General features: G+C 41.6%; 1 protein-coding gene and 1 long non-coding RNA gene across 2 annotated transcripts in view; one reads left to right on the top strand and one right to left on the bottom strand.

Moving 5' to 3' along the window:
* DPT (dermatopontin) overlaps positions 1-17,955 on the top strand; it is a 29,703-nt gene extending 11,748 nt beyond the window's left edge. The window contains exons 2-4 of the mRNA XM_002760388.6: positions 727-852; positions 13,742-13,849; positions 16,808-17,955. Coding sequence (XP_002760434.1) covers positions 727-852; positions 13,742-13,849; positions 16,808-16,874 — 301 coding nt within the window. The 3' untranslated portion in view covers positions 16,875-17,955. The remainder of the gene's footprint in view (positions 1-726; positions 853-13,741; positions 13,850-16,807) is intronic.
* LOC144580267 (uncharacterized) lies at positions 13,064-16,236 on the bottom strand. The gene is made up of 2 exons (XR_013529557.1): positions 14,071-16,236; positions 13,064-13,742 (listed from the first exon to the last, which is right to left on the bottom strand). It is a non-coding gene; the product is annotated as an uncharacterized LOC144580267 (long non-coding RNA).
* Positions 17,956-19,303: the final 1,348 nt, after the last annotated feature.

Consider the following 19,303-nt stretch of genomic DNA (forward strand, 5'->3'; position numbering starts at 1 on the left):
GTTCCAGGCATTCAACCGGCCTGTTGCAACTCTGTAAGGACTGCCTCCACAGCCAGGATTCCTGGTGGCCACTGGGAACAGAATTCTGAGCAAAACATGCCCTGGCTGTGTAGACCTTATTGTCTTGTGGGTGGTCAAAAGATTCCTGGATAAGTAGCAAGAACCCAGAGTGTGATCCCAGCTTTCCCCCTGGGCTGTCCTGGGCAAATCACTGTACCCATCTGGGCTTTGCATGCTGCATAGGGACAGAACGAATGATCATCCTTGTGTTCAATTCCCAGGGCTCTGCTCTTAAGCAGAAGAAATGTTTATTTGAAATTCATCAATACATTGTGTTTCTCTTTGTCTTCTTATAGTTTAAATTCCAGCAAAATTAATTATAATATCTTTTATTTTCAATGACAGGAATAATACAATCTTGAATTTGTAAAATTTTAGATCTACCCATTTATGCATGCTTCCATCTAAATATATATTCAAAGAGGTATAAAGGGGCAGTGTTCCCTCAATTTCCTTCAGTTAGAAGATTCTGAGTCACTTAAATTTTAATAGAGAGGCTGTATTATTTCTACAAATATACAAAGACTGTTATTTGCATAAAAGTGGAATAAATTGTTAGGAACCTAGGTCAGAGCAAGAGTGTGTAACTGTGACAGTGGGACCTTGGGAAGGGGTCTGTGTATGTGTCACTGTCTTAGGTTCCTGGGGTTGTTGTGTTCTCTTCAGGTACCAGACGTGCTCCAACAATGGGCTGGTAGCAGGATTCCAGAGCCGCTACTTCGAGTCAGTGCTGGATCGGGAGTGGCAGTTTTACTGTTGTCGCTACAGCAAGAGATGCCCATATTCCTGCTGGTGAGTCTGGCAGCCGACCAAACCCTCATGACTGCTGGGGTGGGAGAGGCACCTAGGAAGTGCTCTGGCCCATGTTTCCAGCTTCAGATAAGCTTGAGAGTCACACGCAAACCTGGAAGGCAGTGCTGGCATGTGGACGAGAATGAATGAATGACTTAGGAGGATGTTTGTGCCAAGATGGATCTTTCCAACCCCCCACATCCATCTTTTGGCAGAAAAGGAAACAGAATCATAGAGCCGACAGTGACTGGCCCAAAGTCACCCACCTGCTCTGTTGGAGTGCCAAGTCTTAAGCTTAGGCCTACTGACTCCCATCACAGTGCTGTTCTCCTTTTCTCTAACTTCTCATCATATTCAAGCCTGCAGGGCTTATTTGGGAGAAACCAATCCTGTCATGGGTCAGAGTCTAGTACACAGTTATAGACAGGAAAAAAAAAAAGATGCTGCTGTTTTCTGGATATATTTGGAATTCCAGCCTCTGATATTTTGCTCCTTTCCCTCTCCCTGGGCTGATGCCGAATATCTCCTGACCTAGCCTTCCAATTGACTAGGAGAATGTGTATATTGTCATTTGCCCTGATGACTTACACTGGGTGTTGGTAACACAACTGGCCCAGGTTTTTTGGTCTAAAAACAAGACAGGCATTTCTGCCTTGGGCAAAGGGATCCAGAATTGTCAACATGTGAAGCTTGGCTCACTCAAGTGATTGATCTCTCTATAGTTTAATGCTTTCAAGGACAGCTTCACAGGTCATGCTTATTCTCTGTAATCAGACAGCTTACTTCATAAATACCCAGTGGCACACAGTATCTCTAAGGATACAAAGCCCCAAAAGCTTAACGTTTTTCTTTTTAAAGTAAGGACCAATAGTAAATTCAGAGCTCTAAGTCACCTGTCACTGTATGATGAAGCAGAAACCTCCTCCAGTTCTTCAAAACTGCTTCCATAAATCAGTTTTTACTCCACCTCAGCAGGTGAGCAGGCCTGGCAGAGATTTATGATGCAACTAGGATAGGTACTGAACCAAAGACCTAAAAATCTCTTGCAGTGGGAGAGGTGGAAGGAACACTAGTGTGGGCAAAAAAAAAATTTAGTTCTAGTCTCTGCACTGGCCTCTCCTCACTTGCCTCCTTTCCTTCCCTTTTCCTCTTCTCCCCTCCCTCTGTAACTCCTCTGTAGGCTCAAGTACATCACTTAAAATGATGACCACCTTTTTTCAGTCTCCAAGATTGTTAACACTCTGATGAAAACTATAGACCTTGTCTTCAGGGGGGAAATGTACTGAAGCATGTTTATTAAAAAGTTAGCAGAGAGTCCTCAAGCTTCCTGAAGGCCATTCATGGACACACTGCCAAGAACCCCAGGATCATAAGTTGAAATTCCCAGGACTACAAGATCCTTGAGCTTGTTTTGAACGCTAAAAATGCCTTAACTCCAAAGGCAGTTTTCCAAAAGATGATCCAGATTCTGGAACTGTTTTGAGAGGATGAAGGAACTTCCAAAGACTAGTGTGTCCCAGTGAAAGGGAAGAGTAGGTAGGAGCTTGACTGGGAGGATTTTGGCCTCCACAATCTCTCCTTCCTGGTCTATTAACAGAATGGCACTTCTCAGAAGGAAACCAGCCTCCCTTTGTTGCAAGGCACTAAAAGCCAGTTAAAATGTACATAGTGTACCTGAAAGAGCAGGCAAAAGCTAGTACTCAGTCAGCGAATCCATCTACTACATTAGCATAACTTTCCCTGAGTCAGACTCCAAAGGAACACATCAGGGCTAGGGTATGCTGGGTGGTCAAGAGGAGGGGGTTCAGGACCAGGAGAAGGAGTGAGCAGGTGCGGGGGCAGCCCTGATTGTGCTACACTGGGGAGGAAGGGGAAGATGGGCAGCCTAGGGGCAGCTAGAGGCCTGGGTGTGGGTGGCCCTGTCTCTGCCTGTTGTAGATGCTTCTGCCACAGCACTTTTTCCATTTTACCACCTGCATACAGTTGCTCCTCTCCACCTGGACTGCCAGTGTCTGGAGGATATGGGGCCATCTATTGCTCTTCGTATTTTCAATGACCAGCTTAGTGCTTGGAACATAGTGTCTTCTTAACAACTCTTGAACAAATGTCCACATTAATACCGCTGGAGGGTGTATATAATAAAGTGAAGTGTCCCAGAAAATATAATTTTCTTACATAAAACTTTTTGTAATCTCCTCCGTTCCTCCACTTCTGCCTAGAATATAAGCTCTACACAAGCAGAGATCTTTGTACTGACATATGCCGAGCCCTATAAATAATGCCAGGCACACAGAATTTGTTTGGATGAAGGAATGACTTCAGCCTACTTTTTGTTATGAGCATCAGATAAGATAATATATTTCTGGCCTTGCCACTGTCTATGATCACACAGAGCTGACCTGTCTTGAAGCAGAGTCCCCTTCACCCTCCCAGATGCAGGAGAGACCAGCTTCCTCACCAACTAACAGGACATTCAAAGGCAAAGTCTGCCCAGGAACAACCTGGCAGGTGTCAGGTCATTGAAGGAAGTAGAACTTGAGAGAGGGATGGTTATGCAGAGGAACAAGATACTTGACCAGTTGGACAGTCTGTTATTCGGGTACTAACTCATTCTTCTCCAGGCAGAGAGGAGTAAGCTGAGGCAGCAACATTCCTCATCACAGCAAGACCTGAGGTCTCTGCAGAGATGAGTGGGAAAGCCTGCTGTGTCTGTGGCCATGCCATCATGGCTGGCTGGCTCCTGCCCAAACAAAACAACAGGGAGTGAACTTGGGCCTCAAGGCTTTGGGTGATCAGGTAGGTAAGGAACCAAGGCTCACTGGTTTTAGAAAAGTTGTCAAACAGCAGAGGTAGGGGTGGATGAAGATAACTGTGAGAGAAAGAGGTAAACATCAAAATCTTCCCAGAATTCCCGTATTCCATGGACCTCTGTGATCTGTGTTACTCACTGAGCATGGCTTCTTGAAGTTTATCCTGTTTATTTGAATGCTGAGATCTGAAAAAGACAAGTCTTTGCTTTCCAACAAAAAAATCTGTTGTTTTAATGATGCCCCAGATTTCCAGTGGTCACCTGGAGACTGGTTCCAGGATACTTCTGCTTCAAAAATGTTAAGTATTAATTCCTCTCACATACTTTAGAAAGAGCTTCTTAAGCTCCCTTAGATGCAGTTCACCAGCTAATGTGCTAAAAATGTAATGATCATATAGACATATATGTAGGAACAAAGTCTCAGTGTGAAAGACTGACAGATAAAGATGAGCAATTTTAAGTTGCTGAAGATATTCATGTCTCTGCTGGCAAAGTTTACCCAAAGCCTAATCTGCAATGACTTTCCCACCCCAACCCCACCCCTACCTGCACACACTTCACCCTTCCTTACCCCATCCTACCATCCAGACATGTTTCTGTTGGTCTGTAGAGCCAAAGTGGGGGAAAGCAGAGAGAATTACTCAGAAAGACATGATAAGTCAACTTTGAAACAAGTCCCACTAAGGCATGGTTCCACCTGGCTATTTCTGATGGCATGGTGTTGGAGCTGAGAGCTATCACGGTCGCCAAATAAAACGGTATTTTTTTTTTTTTTCAAAGAAAGCATTGGAGAAGCAGCAGAACGAGATTCAAGTATGCACCATGGTACCCGGTGTATGACTCACCATCCCGCTGGTGTGTCTAGACATTTTAGTGGCATCTTTAAATTGCCTGAGTCATGATGTTGTATTATATGTCTTTCTAAATGCCTCCAGGGCATAAATTAGGTCTTATTTTTTCAACATTGTCAGCACATTGCCTAGCACAAAATAGATTCTTAATAAGAGTAACTGAATGTTGCAAGCCCCTAGGAACAGTAGCAATGGTGAAACCCGACATTGATGTGATGATGTTTTGTAGTTGACAAAGACCTTCTTTCATGTACGTTATTTTATTTGATCCTCTTAACAGTTCTGCAGAGTGAAGTGAGAACTGTTTTCCCTGCACCTTCCCACAGTGAAATGCTGATAACCCTCTTATCTGAAACCTTCCCTTACATGACTTTAATTAGCTTGAATTACTTCTCAGGGAACTGGACCCATGTGGGTGGGAACGACATTTTTTCCCTTCCCTCTTAGAAAGCCATTCTGCAGCACGGAGCCTGACACTGTATGAACTAGCTAAGTGAGCATCTAGTGCCTATGTTTGTGAGCATTTAAGGATTCAAAAATATCATCACTTTGGACTGGAAAAAACAAATCATCCAACTAACTCCCTAATGAGTGTGGGATTTATTTGTTTGGTGGGAACCAAGGTGCTGCTCTCATTTCAGCTTGTGCAGTTTCTGCTGGATACTGCAGCCTCGCTGGACTCTGGCAAGAAAGCAAATTCCTGATAGATGTGGACATGCCATTATGAAATGGTCTCTACCGGATGATGAATATGTGAATTTTACAGATATTTATTTAGATATGAGAATTCTAATTCTTAGTCCAGTGGTCTACAAACCACAAACACATGTCACAGAAGTTGCCACAACCCTTTAGACATTGTTTGTTATAACCTCCCTTCTCCAAACAGCTCAGCAGCTGCAGGCTGCACACCAGACTGTTAGTGTCCAGGCGGAGACTCTGTGTCCCAAGAAATGATGGTTGTGAATTATTTTCTTTTCTAAATCGTTCTTCTCCAGACTCATGGCCTTTCACTAGGTGCATTGGATAATATCGTTTGACCACAAAATCATGCATCCATTCAGATGACCATTTTTCTTCAACCCTGATAATCTGTCTCTCAGACTTTGCATTCTTCACTGCCTATTTCCCCTCTCTGTGTGTACAAGTCATAAGCCAGAGAGTGCTTTTTCTTAATTCCTGTATAGCTCTCATTAACAACAAAATCAGTTGATTAGAACATTCTTATCTCTTCCACCCCAAAGCACTCAGTCTAATTTAATTCCTAGCCTTATTGTTCAGATGTTAATACAAGATAGGGAGTGCTTGCATGCCCACTCCCGTTGCTGTTTCAGGGACAGGAACAATTTCACAGGCCCCCGCATTACTGTGCCTGTCATATGCCACCTGTGCCCAAACAGCCTCCTGCAATTCAGCTCCCAGAGGCCTGGGAAGAAGAGTAAATTCTATGCAGGTCCTCTATGCAAGCTGGAAGCTATTATTATAAAGATGGATATAATTATGTTTTGAGAAAATTGGACTAGATATCACTATTTAAAGGAACTTGTATTGGGTTTAGTTGCTTTGTGCCCTACTAAAACCATTGCCTTGCATTGCATGATATACATAGCATTCATTCTGGCAGCCAGCAGCCTCTCTGAACTTGAGCAAAATAAATCATCCCTTTCATCGGCTGGAGTGGTTTTCATAATTACTACATATTTAAAATGTAGACATGCACAGTTGGCACTCCACATTTGGAGGTTCCCTATCCAAGGATTCAGCCAACTTTGAATCAAAAATATTCAGAAAAATAAAAATAAAAATACAACAATAAATATGATACAAATAAAAAACCACACAGTATAATAACTATTCACATAGAATTTACATTATTTTAGGTATTATAAGTAATTTAGAGGTGATTTAAAGTAAACTGGCGGATATTCATAGGTTATATGCAAATGCTACACCATTTTATATCAGGGACTTGAGTTTCTGCAGATTTTGCTATCCATGAGGGTCCTGGAATTAATCCCCTGCAGATGCTACTGATGACTGTTGTATTAGTCCATTCTCACACTGCTAATACAGACATACCCAAGACTGGATAATTTATAAAGGAAAGAGGTTTCATTGACTTACAGTTCCACAGGGTTGGGGAGGCCTCAGGAAACTTATAATCATGGCAGAAGGGTAAGCAAACATGTCCTTCACATGATGGCAGGAAAAAGTGCTAAGCAAAAGGGGGGGGAAGTTCCTTATAAAACCATCAGATCTTGTGAGAACTCACTCATGATCGTGAGAACAGCATGAGGGTAACTACCCCTGTAATTAAATTATTTCCCACTGCTTCCCTCCGATGACAGGTGGGGATTATGGAAATCACAATTCAAGGTGAGATTTGGGTGGGACACGGACCCAAACCATATCGACTGTATTTGCTACCTGCATATAGGTAGGAAATACCTATACCTCCCTCCCTATGTTCAAACTCCAAAAGCGGAAATATCATAGATGTATCTGGCTAAGTATTGTTTAACCCAAGGCTAGCTACTTAGAACAAAGTAAACCTCTCAGTTACAAACCAAATCTGATGCTTTATTCTATCTAGTCTGCTTCCCTCTACTATAATAGATTCTAGAGGTGATCATTCTTACTTCTATTAATTAATTCACTTAGTCAATGAATGTGAATGGATATGAAATAATAAAAATTCATTGGCTTTGGTTGAAATCCTAATAATGGTAATGATGATAATAATATTTATTGACACTTACTGTGTGTTCATGTGTTAGTGCATTTAATCCTCATACACAAAAATTGTGATACTATCATACAGATGAAAGAACTGCGCCACAGAAGTTGTGACTTCCTTCATAGCTTCAAACTTGACTCAAACAAGTCTATCTGCCTCTAAATCCCATGCTCCTTGCATAGTACTGAGCTGTCTCTAGATGAGGAATAAGACTTCTACAGGTGAAGCTTTACATAATAGCACAGTAGGCATCTTGTAGAAAACAGAGAATAAAGCTAGTCTAATTGGAGGGGAGCTGTTGAAGGTGGAATAGCCCCTACTATTCCACCTGAAGGTGCAGACCCAGGGTGAACCACCACGTAATGTGGCTAATGAAAACCAACACAAGTCAAAGCAAATGTGCTTGCTAACTAGCCCTGGGCTTGGACAGTGAGTTAGAAACTCAGTTCCAAGAGAGCAATTTGGAAAGTGTTCAGGGACTTTCCTTTACTAATTTAAGCCACAGATATCCCTAGAACTGTTGTTCCCTTGTGTTGTGATACATGTCTGAAGTGTTTGAAATATAAAGTCCCAAAATGCCACAAGAGGATACACATGGACATTTGTTTTTATTTCTCACACCCCAGAACCCCAGGGTTCAGGTTTTCCATGCAGAGAAGGGCACTGGGGTGACTACGGAGGTCCCATTTGGCCAACCCCCAGCTCTTGTGAAAAGAAGCCAGGGGATTGTTTTGTGGGTGTTTTCCTTTATACATAACTCCATTTGGGGATTATTTTTTTTTGTCTTTGCAAAACTAATTCAAAGAGGGTCTGACGTAGCTTCTAATAAAAACAAACTAAACTAATCTGAAATATGTTAATTCCTTATATCTTGCTGGAAAAGCATTATCCAAGAGGATTGATCATGAACAGACTGGCTTTATTTAACAAACTTCTCAATGAGTTGCCTGTCAGAAAGGGACATCTTTTTAGCTGAATATAGAATGTAAGTCAACCTTAACACATCAAATCCACACATATCGAGTTTCTTTTCCAAACCCACCTGTGAACCAGATCATAAAAGTATATTTGATGCCATGCACCAATGATCCCTCAAAGAGCTCACTATATTGGCCATCATGGTGTTATACAGCATTCTATAATTTTAATCAAATGCTAAATATATAGTGCTGATGTATTAGTACATTTTCATGTTGCTGATAAAGACATACCTGAGACTGGGCAATTTACAAAAGAAAGCGGTTTAATGGATAACTCACAGTTCCAGTGGCTGGGGAAGCCTCACAATCATGGCAGAAGGTAAGGCAGAGCAAGTCACATCTTGTGTGGATGGCAGCAGGCAAAAAGAGAGCTTGTTTATGGAAACTCCCATTTTTAAAACCATCAGCTTTTATAAGACTTATTCACTATCATGAGAACAACACAGGAAAGACCTGCCCCATGATTAAATTACCTCCCAGTGGGTACCTCTCCCAACATGTGGGAATTCACAGTAAGATTTGGGTGAGGACATAGCCAAACCATATCAGCTGACATGTCACCAGACATTAGAATAGGACATTTAAAGTAAGGTGCTCATTGAGTGATGGAGAAATAGGAGAAAAACAAAATTCAATATTGAATGAACAGTAGAAGCTTCTCTAAAATGTTGTTTGAGCATGAGCTGAGCTATATTGTTTGAGCATGAGCCAAGCTATAAAAGATCATTTGGAAGACCATCTTAATTTTATTCTTATTTTTTAAAAAGCTGAAGTATGGCTTCCTCAGGTATCCATTTTGAGCTGTTCATCTGTAAATGCTGGCATTTTCTTCCAATTTTTATGGTAGGGAGTCTGTGGCATGTGATTTTCTGGTGTCCCCACAAAGTGGGACCAGGTTGGGATCTGATAGTTGCTAATCAGAGCCATGAGATGTAGCTGCATCTGTGTTCATGTGCACATCAATAGGAGGGAAAGTCCTGAAAAAGGAGCTTCCTGGTAACATCAAGTAATCCAGTTGTCCTAATTCCCCCTAGTAAAATGGCTGTGACAAACACACCTCAGTGCTATGAAGTTGGGCTTTCATAGAAGAAAAATGTCTAGTTCTGAATAAGGTCTCGTAGAGGTGGTGTTTCACAAGACCTTATGCTGCACCTCTATGTCAGGGAATAGATTGAAAATCTTTGACTATTAAAAACCTAATCAGTCCTCAACCAAACCTCTGACAATGAATAAAATTGGCCACTGTATATAACTAGATTGTATCTCTATTTCCCTTTCTAAAATGGATGTGCAAGCATATACCTGGGCTCAGCTATGCGACATGTCTATTCTCGTGGCAAAGGAGCCAAGACATCTGTCAGCAGTGGCTCAGTCTATGATATTGTATTGACCAGCAAACTTTCATTGAGTCTAGTTGGATCTGTTGAAAATTTTAGTGCTTCAAGAATCTTAGATGAGGAAAATCCATTTCAATATTAAAATTTTCTTCAGTTTGGACTGATTCCTTCAGCTTATAACTAAGATATTATTTAATTTTTTCCCATCAGCCTCAGCTGACACAAGAGTTGTACAAGTGGCTTCATGTTATCAAGTTTTTACTTAGCTTTGGAACAATTCTCTGTCTGTCACCTTGACAGCAGAAAAAGTGTTGCAAAGTGAGAAATTGTACCACAAGAGTTATTCATCCCAAAGCAACAGGAGAAATACACACACACACCACATACCCACCAGTAGCTTTTATTAAAAATTGAATAATCTAAAATTGAATCAATCTATTCAAGCTCTACTTTAGGGGAAAAGAGAAAATAAGGCTACCCATAGAAATGTTTGAAAAATAGACTCATTTCAGTAAAGGCATCTTCCTGACCTGTGCTCTTCTTCATCTTGCCAAGCTGAAGGTTTGTTTGGTTGTTTTAATTGGTCTAGAAATGTACAGCCATGCTCAGTATGAAGTGTATTTTGCCCAAAAGCTGCTGAAAGTGACCTAGTAATTCATAAGGAAGCTGAAACCACACTGAACTCTTCCACCACCCACATTCACAAAGCTCAATGTCACAGCTTATGTGACAGAATGTGACAGAATGTCACACCTGATCATTCTGCTTCCTTGTAGCCTCTTTTAATTTCCTGACAAGTCCCTATCCCCTGTCTCAGTGTATAGTTCTGAAAGTTTAAATTATTTTTTCTCTCTAAGAAACTATTACTGAGGCTTTCATTTATTAGGACACTGTGTGTGTGTGTGTGTCCGCACACACACGTGATGTCATCAGGAATTGAATGTACCCACATATATCTGGTTTGAAAATATGGACTACAGAATCCTGGGTCACATTGACATGACAGTTCTTCCTATGGATGGTGTTTGGGAGGTTCACTTTGTACCAGTGACTTGGGTCATTTCTCCTTTGGGATTTTTTATTTCATAAAGTAGGAGAGATTTCCATCGATATCCAGCCTCCTTTCCTGCCCTCCTTAACCCAGGTTTCTCTAAGACAGTCTAAATTCCATCCCATGGTATTATAACAAAAACAAGACAAAATAACAACAACTGAAAGTCCAACAAAACAAAACCTGTCTGGGACCATGGTGAAAATGTGCCGATGATCATGCACCTCACCTGCTTTAGCAGATTCTGGAAATTCACTGGACAGCAGTCCCCCACAAAGAGGCTTCTCAGACAAACTGTGTAGTTAGTCAGGGGTCTTATGTCTGGTCATTACCAGAAATGAAGCAATAGAGAATTTTAGTTAAAGAAAGTATTATTTGCCTTCTTTGAAGTTTAAAAATTCTGAAATTTTTTTAAAGGTAAGCTTTTCTTTTTCACTTTATTCCATGGTATTTATCCAAGTATTCTGAAGACAGATCAGAGTAGTCAGTAAAAAATTAAAAACTAAAAATTTAGCCTCATAATACTTCTGGCCGTTGGATTTAGCCTAATGCAATGTTGCTGTATGTAGATTCTGCCTTAGCAAAAAAAAAAAAAGGTAATTAACTTTTACACATTTATCCAAGACTGCTTCAAAGTTTTAGAAAGTATTTTTTGTTCCCTGAAGTAAGGAAAACACACACACGCACACACACACACACACAAACCTCTTATAATTCTAATTTGCATTGTTCACATTCTCAACAAACCTCCTTTTCTTTGGGTAAACTTTAGTACAGTCCTTGTTAGAATTCTCGTGGATCATAAATCAGTGGGATCCAACAAAGGCCCTATTAGTTCTACTTATAAGACATTTACCATGCTGGACGCGGTGGCTCACACATGTAATCAATCACAGCACTTTGGGAGTCCGAGGAGACCAGATCACTTGAGGTCAGGAGTTCCAGACCAGCCTGGCCAACATGGTCAAACTCCATCTCTACTAAAAATACAAAAATTGATTTCCTTTCCTTTGGGTTTATGCCTGGCAGTGAGATTGCTGGATTGTATGGTAGCTCTATTTTTAGTTTTTTGAGACAACCTCTGATTGTGTAGGTTGTCTCTTCACTTTGCTGATTGTTTCCTTTGCTGTGCAGATAATTTTTCACTTGATGTGATCCCCTTTGTCCATTTTGGCTTTGGTTACCTGTGCTTGTGGGGTATTAAGAAATCTTTGCCCAATCCAATGCCCTGTAGAGTGTCCCCAATGTTTTCTTTAAGTTCATTTCATAGTTTGAAGTCTTAAGTCTTTAATCCATTTTTATTTGCTTTTTGTATATGATGAGAGATAGGGGTTTGGTTTCATTCATTTGCATATGGATATCTAGTTTTCCCAGGACGATTTATTGAAGAGATCGTCTTTTCCCAATGTATGTTCTTGGCACCTTTGTCAAAAATGAGTTTACTATAAATAGAAAAAAATATGAAAATTAGCTGGGCATGGCGGCACACACCTGTAATCCCAGCTACACAGAGGCAGGAGAATTGCTTCAACCTAGGAGGCGGAAGTTGCAGTGAGCTGAGATTGCACCATTGCGCAGCAGCCTGGGTGACAGAGTGAGACTTGATCTCAAAAAAAAAAAAAGATGTTTACCCGACTTTTTTTTATTAGAAAGATAAAGTCCTGCTTCTGGATCTCTTTAGAAGCACAAAATAGGTTTCTGGATTAGCAGGGTCTTATTTCCCTTCATGAACACATGAAGCGAAAACACATGTACCCCACTTTGGGTTGGGCTTGGCATCCTGATAGAACATAATTATGTCTTAGGAAAAGTCAAATCAGAGAACAAGGATTAGGGAATAATGGGTAAAAGGAATGATTATGAACCAAGAGAATGTGCTAATCATTCATCTTGCTCCATCAGTGCACCGAGATCTTTCTAGCAGCCCTTACAGTTTATAAATCAATCTTTTCATGATTTCATGGCAATCTCAGAGAAAGATCACCATCAGTCTTCAGAGGGGAAGATCTTCCTAGCATTAATAAACAGTGATCTGGTAAACCCAAATCAGATTAAATTATTAACATTCAAAAACTAGTTGTTTTCCAAGCTGCCCTGGGGTGTGGATAAAAACTTTGGAGTAACTATTTCATGTAAAAGGACTGTTTTGGTCCTGAAGGTCCCAGTGGCAAAGCCCTTATGAGAACTGGGGGATTCTAGACTTATTCCAGAGTGGACTACAATGGACCTACTCATATGGAGGCCCAGGATTTACTCAATACTGGGAGAGAAGGAAAGGAAAGAAGGAAGAGGAAGAAGAAACAAAATAGTGCTTAGTGGTTCAACACCTACCATGTACTAGTATAGCACACTCGTCACTCATTTTTATTAGTTCCAAAAACCTATAAGGTAGACTTTATTCTTCTACATGTCTGGAAACTGAGATTGACTCTCCCCAGCCCATATATTTATTCAGCTAATATTTATTATGTACATGTTTTAGGTGCTAGATGAACAGTGGTGGACAAGGCAAAAACTCTACCGTCAGGGAGCTTACATTTTAATTAAATAATTTTTTAACACTTTGTCAATTACAACTCACAATAAGTAACATATATTAAACTATCACAATATATACATCTTATAAATACACATACATATATATTTGAAACAAAATGTTTACATACATAAACTTATCCTTATTGCATGTGATGCATACTTTGATATTTTCTTTTCTATTTTATTATTTTAAGGCTAGTCATAGCCAATTAAATTGATTTTGTTATCAACTAATGAGTCATAATCTAAAACTTGAAAACATTGTCTTAGTTGATTTGAATAGGAATGATAGTGATATTAGTCAATAGCAAGAACTCCGAAGTTATTCTGATCATTCCAAAGCCTGGGGAAGTACCTACATCTTTTTCAGTGTACAGTTTAATGGCCAAGAAAAGGAAGATAAGAAGTAGAAGGAGAGCTATCTGTTTCTTCACAGCCTGGAGTGGTTTAGTGGAGGCCATCCAACTTCAGTCTGGATTTGCCAAGATGCTCAAACTTCATCTCTTCTTCATAGTATGTCTTCTGTTTGCTCCCAGCAATGATAATGTGTTTTATTTTTCTCTAACCTTTTGTTCTCCCTGCATAGGCTGACAACAGAATATCCAGGTCACTATGGTGAGGAAATGGACATGGTTTCCTACAATTATGATTACTATATCCGAGGAGCAACCACCACTTTCTCTGCAGTGGAAAGGTGAGAAGGATAGCCCCTTCCCCATAGGCTAGGGAATATAAATCTGTATTCCATGTACATACATGGAATACAAGTGCAGATTTTGTACATGCACATATATTTCTGCAAGAACTTTGACCTGAGGTTTTCCTTATTTTAGTTTCCTAACTGGTCAAGAATTAACTGCAGGTTTGGCTGGACAATGGGAGGCAGTGGGAAGTGAGCTGTTCTCATGAGCTCACCTCATGGAGTTGCTCAACTTGGAGACGAGGGTAGGTTCCAGCCCGATCAAGAGCAGAGAGTCCTAAACTTGGTATCCCTTGATGGTCGAAGCTTTTCCCCTCACTCAATTTCAAAGAGCACTTTTCCTTGTGAAACATCAGGAGAATAAAGCAAATATGGTTAGAGGAGTGCCTATTGTCAGAATGGACCCCCTTCAACCCCGTGCCTCTATATGATCCACACTTTGGGTTTTCGGAAGGAAGAGAGAAGAGAAGGAAAAGGGATTGGAGAATGCAGTTTTTCCATCTGTGCACTATTGACATCTGGGGCCAGATATTTCGTTGTTTCAGGGTCTGTCCTTTGCATTCCAGTTGTTTAGCCTACCCACTAGATGCCACTAGCACCCCACCCCGAGTTGTGACAACCAAAAGTATTTGCAGACATTGCCAAGTATTCTCTTGGGGAGCAAATTTGCCCCCGCCATCCTGGAGTAAAATCAGCCACTGAACCTGGTGGAATCATTTGGTCTCCACAGGACCAAGTCTAAGTTTGCTCAGCATCAATGAATAGCCTTTTAAAAGAGTAGTTTGAATGCCTGATCATAAGATCTTGTTATCTGTGTCTGTCGGTACACAGATAAATAAGACCTGGCTACAGTCATTTGGTAAACCCACATGCCACCAATTTTCTAATTTCCTTCTAAAAAGAGCTATGACCTCTTTTAACAATTGCAGAAATCAAAATATCACCCAGGCCCTGGTATCACCCAGATTTGTGTTGAGAGACTCTATACCCAGTTGTTCTAAACAAACGACCTGGAGCAACAGACTCAGAATGAGAAAGCCTGCCTTAGGCTGTTTGAGTAGAGTGAGCCCCTACTTCCTAGCACTGAGAGCAGTCAACCCCATTTTCCAGTGTAGAAGCTGGATGGAGGCCTTGTTAGTCACAGTGTTTAGGATAAATTGTTGAAAGCGGCCTTGCAGATTGAAAAGGGAGATAGATAACTCTAAGTTTGTAAAGGACCCCACTGAGCTTTGAAATGATTTGCTAATTAAATATGCAAAAAGTCTTCATTTTTTCCCTTTATCAGGACTTTGCAAAGAGCATGGCAGTCATATGTTCTGCTGGGCTTAAGATCACCTAGTTAGGAAGACAGTGTAGTTTACGAGAAAGACTAAGATTTGAGTCCAATAAACTTGGAATGTGAAATCGTCAGCTATTCCTAATTCTACCATAAAGCAAGTTAATTATTTCTCTGAGCCTGCTTCTTCACCTAAACAATGAATTGTTGTGAGGAAGCAATGAGAAAACACGTGCCGCCTCTGGTGCAATGCCAGATATATTGGAGGCTATAATTATCAGGATCACAGTTCAATGATGTTAGAGCACAGGAGTGTCATGCAATGTAGGCACTCAATTCATTTCTCTCAAATGGATGAATAAAGAACGTAAGTTTGCCCCGAGCAAAGAACATTCCTTGAAATGTATCCACACCACACTTTTCAAAATTCAGTAATGCTATGTACACTCTTCCCATTCCCAACCACTTAAACACATAGGCAATTCATAACCATTCTTGTGTTGCCAGAATGGCAACCATTTTCTTTTTTAATTTAGGAGATTCTTTCATTCCTCAGTAGCAGTGTTTTCTGAAGGGAAACACAGGCATAGCACAGAGCCCAGTGTGTGCTAAGCACTCAGCATTCCGTAAGTGCTCAGAAAGAGTCAGTGGGAAAATGGATGGACTTTTTAAAACAAGTTTCCTTTTTTTTTTTTTTTCTTTTTGAGATGAAGTCTCATTCTGTTGCCCAAGCTGGAGTACAATGGTAAGGTCTCAGCTCACTACAACCTCTGGCTCCTGGGCTCAAGAGATTCTCCTGCCTCAGCTTTCTGAGTAGCTGGGACTACAGGCACGTGCCACCATGCCTGGCTAATTTTTTTGTATTTTTTAGTGGAGTTAGGGTTTCACCGTGTTAGCTAGGATGGTCTTGATCTTCTGACCTCATGGTCCACCTGCCTTGGACTCCCAAAGTGCTGGGATTACAGATGTGAGCCACCGTGCCCAGCTTTTTCCTTTCTTTCTTTCTTTCTTTTTTTTTTTTTTTTTTTGACAGGATCTCACTCTGTTTCCCAGGCTGGAGTGCAATGGCACCATCTCAGTTCACTGCAGACTTGACCTCCGGGCTCCAGCAATCCTTCCCTCTCAGCCTCCAAAGTAGCTGGGACTACAGGCATGCACCACCACACCCAGCTAATTTTTTCTATTTTTTTGTGGAGTTGGGATTTCCCATGTTGGCCAGACTGGTCTCACTAGAAATCCTACCCTCAAGCAATCTGCCCACCTCAGCCTCCCAAAGTGCTGGGATTACAGGCGTGAGCCACCATGCCTGGCCTAAAACAAGATTTTTTACAATGAAATGGAGATTATATTAAATACATGCTTTTATTCCAAGCTGTTAACCCATGGGTCCTTGAGGTACTTTTAGGAGGCAGCAGGGGTGAGCTGACCACCAGTGATGAACAGAGGCCTCCACACAGCCAGTGACCTAGTTAGTCACCTTCAAGGGTGACCTGAACTCTCAGATTTGTCGGTTCTTGAGCAGCTGCATAAAGATGTCTTCTAAGAGGAAAGTGAAGTTAAGTGTCCCTTCAGTTCCCAGATCCTCCAAATGTTCTCTGCTGCTGTTTCCCCAGCAGTAACTCTTCCTGCCATGTCCTTTCTCGCTGATGTTCATTTTCTGACTCTCCCTCCCACAGGGATCGCCAGTGGAAGTTCATAATGTGCCGGATGACTGATTACGACTGTGAATTTGCAAATGTTTAGATTTGCCGCATACCAAGTCTGGGTGAAAGGAAAGGGGCCAGGAGACCGGAGGGTGTCCACATATGTTAACATCAGTTGGATCTCCTATAGCTGTTTCTGCTGCTCTCTTTCCTTCTCCCTGAGCTGGTAGCTGCAATGCCAGCTTCCTGGGCCTTTCTGACTAGTATCACACTTATAATAAAATCCACAATTAAATCATGTTTCTCACTTTTCACACATTCCATAGCAACTGCTTTATATGACTGATGATGGCTTCCTTGCATACCACATATACAGTATGCATGCTTACAGCCAGGCTTCTGGAGCACCCGCTGCAGCCAGGCTACCGCTTTTACTGCAGAATGAGCTGCAGATTCAGCATAGTGCAGGGCAGAGGCAGAGCTGGAGGAGCGGTGCAGTGAAGATTCTCTACTGCTATGCCTGTTTGAATGATATACAGGGTCCTCACCAAAAGCAGGCTTTCTGCCCTGAGGGGCATATTCCCACTCCCCTGCTCCATATGAGCCAGGCATGCTTAGAAGTCCAAGTGCAGAGCTCTTTGCTCCAGGAGTGGGGAGACTGGAAAGTGAAATGGGAGGGTGGAAGGGTTTGGGGACAGAGCTGAAAACAGGGTTGGAAGGATTTCCTGAATCAGAAGACAAACGTTAGTATACCTGCTAATGAAAATGAGTGCAGGGGCCAGAGGAACCTGTGAGGATCAATCTCAACTAAGATAAAAACAAGAAAGCAGAGAAAGGTCAGAGAATGGGACTCAGATTGGGAACTTGTGAGGATGAGAGTGGCCAGGTTGAACTGGGAAGTAGAAAAAGGAGTTTGCGTCACTGGCACCTAGAGGCATGCCCAGGGTTCCTAGGAAGGCTGGCAGACACCCTGGAACCCTGGGGAACTACTGGCAAACTCTCCTGAATTGGGCCTGATGTTCTTGGTAGGAAAGGCTGCCCTGGGGATCCACCTTCCTTCTGTGCTGGCTCAGGGGTTCTTCTGCAGAGATGGCGCTGTCTTTCCTCCTCCTGTGATATCTCTGCTCCCAACCCTTTGTACTCTCTTACAAAAGAAATAAAAATATTAACGTTCAGTATGCTGAAAATAGTCAGGGTCAGTTTTTGCTCTCATTCCCTCTCTGATTATTTATCCATTCGTTCAGAAAATACTGGTTAGCATTGTGGTTTGTGCCAAGAACCATGCAAGGCCCCAGGAATACAATGATGACAATGACAAGTGTGGTCGGGGAATCAGATCATTAAAACATAGAGTGCTAAATGCTTTACTTAAGATTAAGCAAAGGAAGGAATCACATTTCTTAGCCTTTGAGTTCAACCTGATCTTTTCTCAGCATCCTTCAACCTTCCTCATCCCAAGAAGTCACACGAATTTTTAACCATAGGAAGACCCTCTTTTCTTTATCCATATAGCAGTTTGCCTTTTTTTTTTTTCTGATCCACGCTGCTCTTCCCTTATCCTCTCTCCCAGTGGACCCAGAAGAAAAGCCAGCCAGGCAAAACCACAGGGGTCACCTACCCTGCCATACACCTTATCTAGGTGGTCAAGATGGTGACTCTCAGGCAATGGTGATAGTGTTTCCCACTGCAGAATCCCAGCATTGTGATGGGGAAGGCAGGGCTAAGGATATCTTCTCCTGCCTTAACTCTAGAACACTCTTACATATTAGAGTTTTGCTTTATTTCCTCCATGTCATTGTTTCTGCCTCTCTGGAAATTTTAATTTACAATAAGAAGCTGCAGTGTTATTTTTCACAAAGGGAGCCATTAATATTTTAGCCATTGCAGCCTGGTTCAGGATGGCAACCAGGAAATGGCCTTAGTTGGGTGTGTGGAGCACAGCAGGAAAGGAGGCAAGCAATGTTGATTGGCTGTCTTGGCATCCATGAAAAAAACAAAAGGCTGGTGAGAAGATGGGGAGATGGGAGGGTGCAGAGGGCATGGCTGGGGGTGGAGAGTCTGCAGCGGGGAGAAGCCAGGAGACTACGAGAGAACATAAGTCAAGAAAAACAGCACAAACAACTTGAAAGCAATTCAGTAAGAAGTGCCTGTGCCAAACAGAATAAAAGGAGTTTTTACTGAAAAGAAAACTATTCTTTGCATATAGAGAGGCTAAGGACAATGACAGGAAAGACATTGTCAACTTGGTTTGAATCTGAACAATTATCCTTTATATTATAGGTCATTCGGGAAGAACTAAGTGTCAGAGTGAGGACTAAATCCCAGGTCTGGTAACTGCAAGTTCTGTTCTCTGTTCTTTCATTGCTCTAATCTTTCTACCAACTTGCTCCACAGTCCTGGATAAGTCACCTCTGCTTTCTAGGCCTACTGTTTCAAATGAGGACATCTACCTAGGTAACCATTGTGGTTGCTTGCAATTCTAAGAATCTCTAAACTCTATCACCTCCTGTATTGTTTATAAAGGGATTT

This window comes from Callithrix jacchus, chromosome 18 (assembly GCF_049354715.1).
Source record: "Callithrix jacchus isolate 240 chromosome 18, calJac240_pri, whole genome shotgun sequence".
Taxonomy (NCBI): domain Eukaryota; kingdom Metazoa; phylum Chordata; class Mammalia; order Primates; family Cebidae; genus Callithrix; species Callithrix jacchus.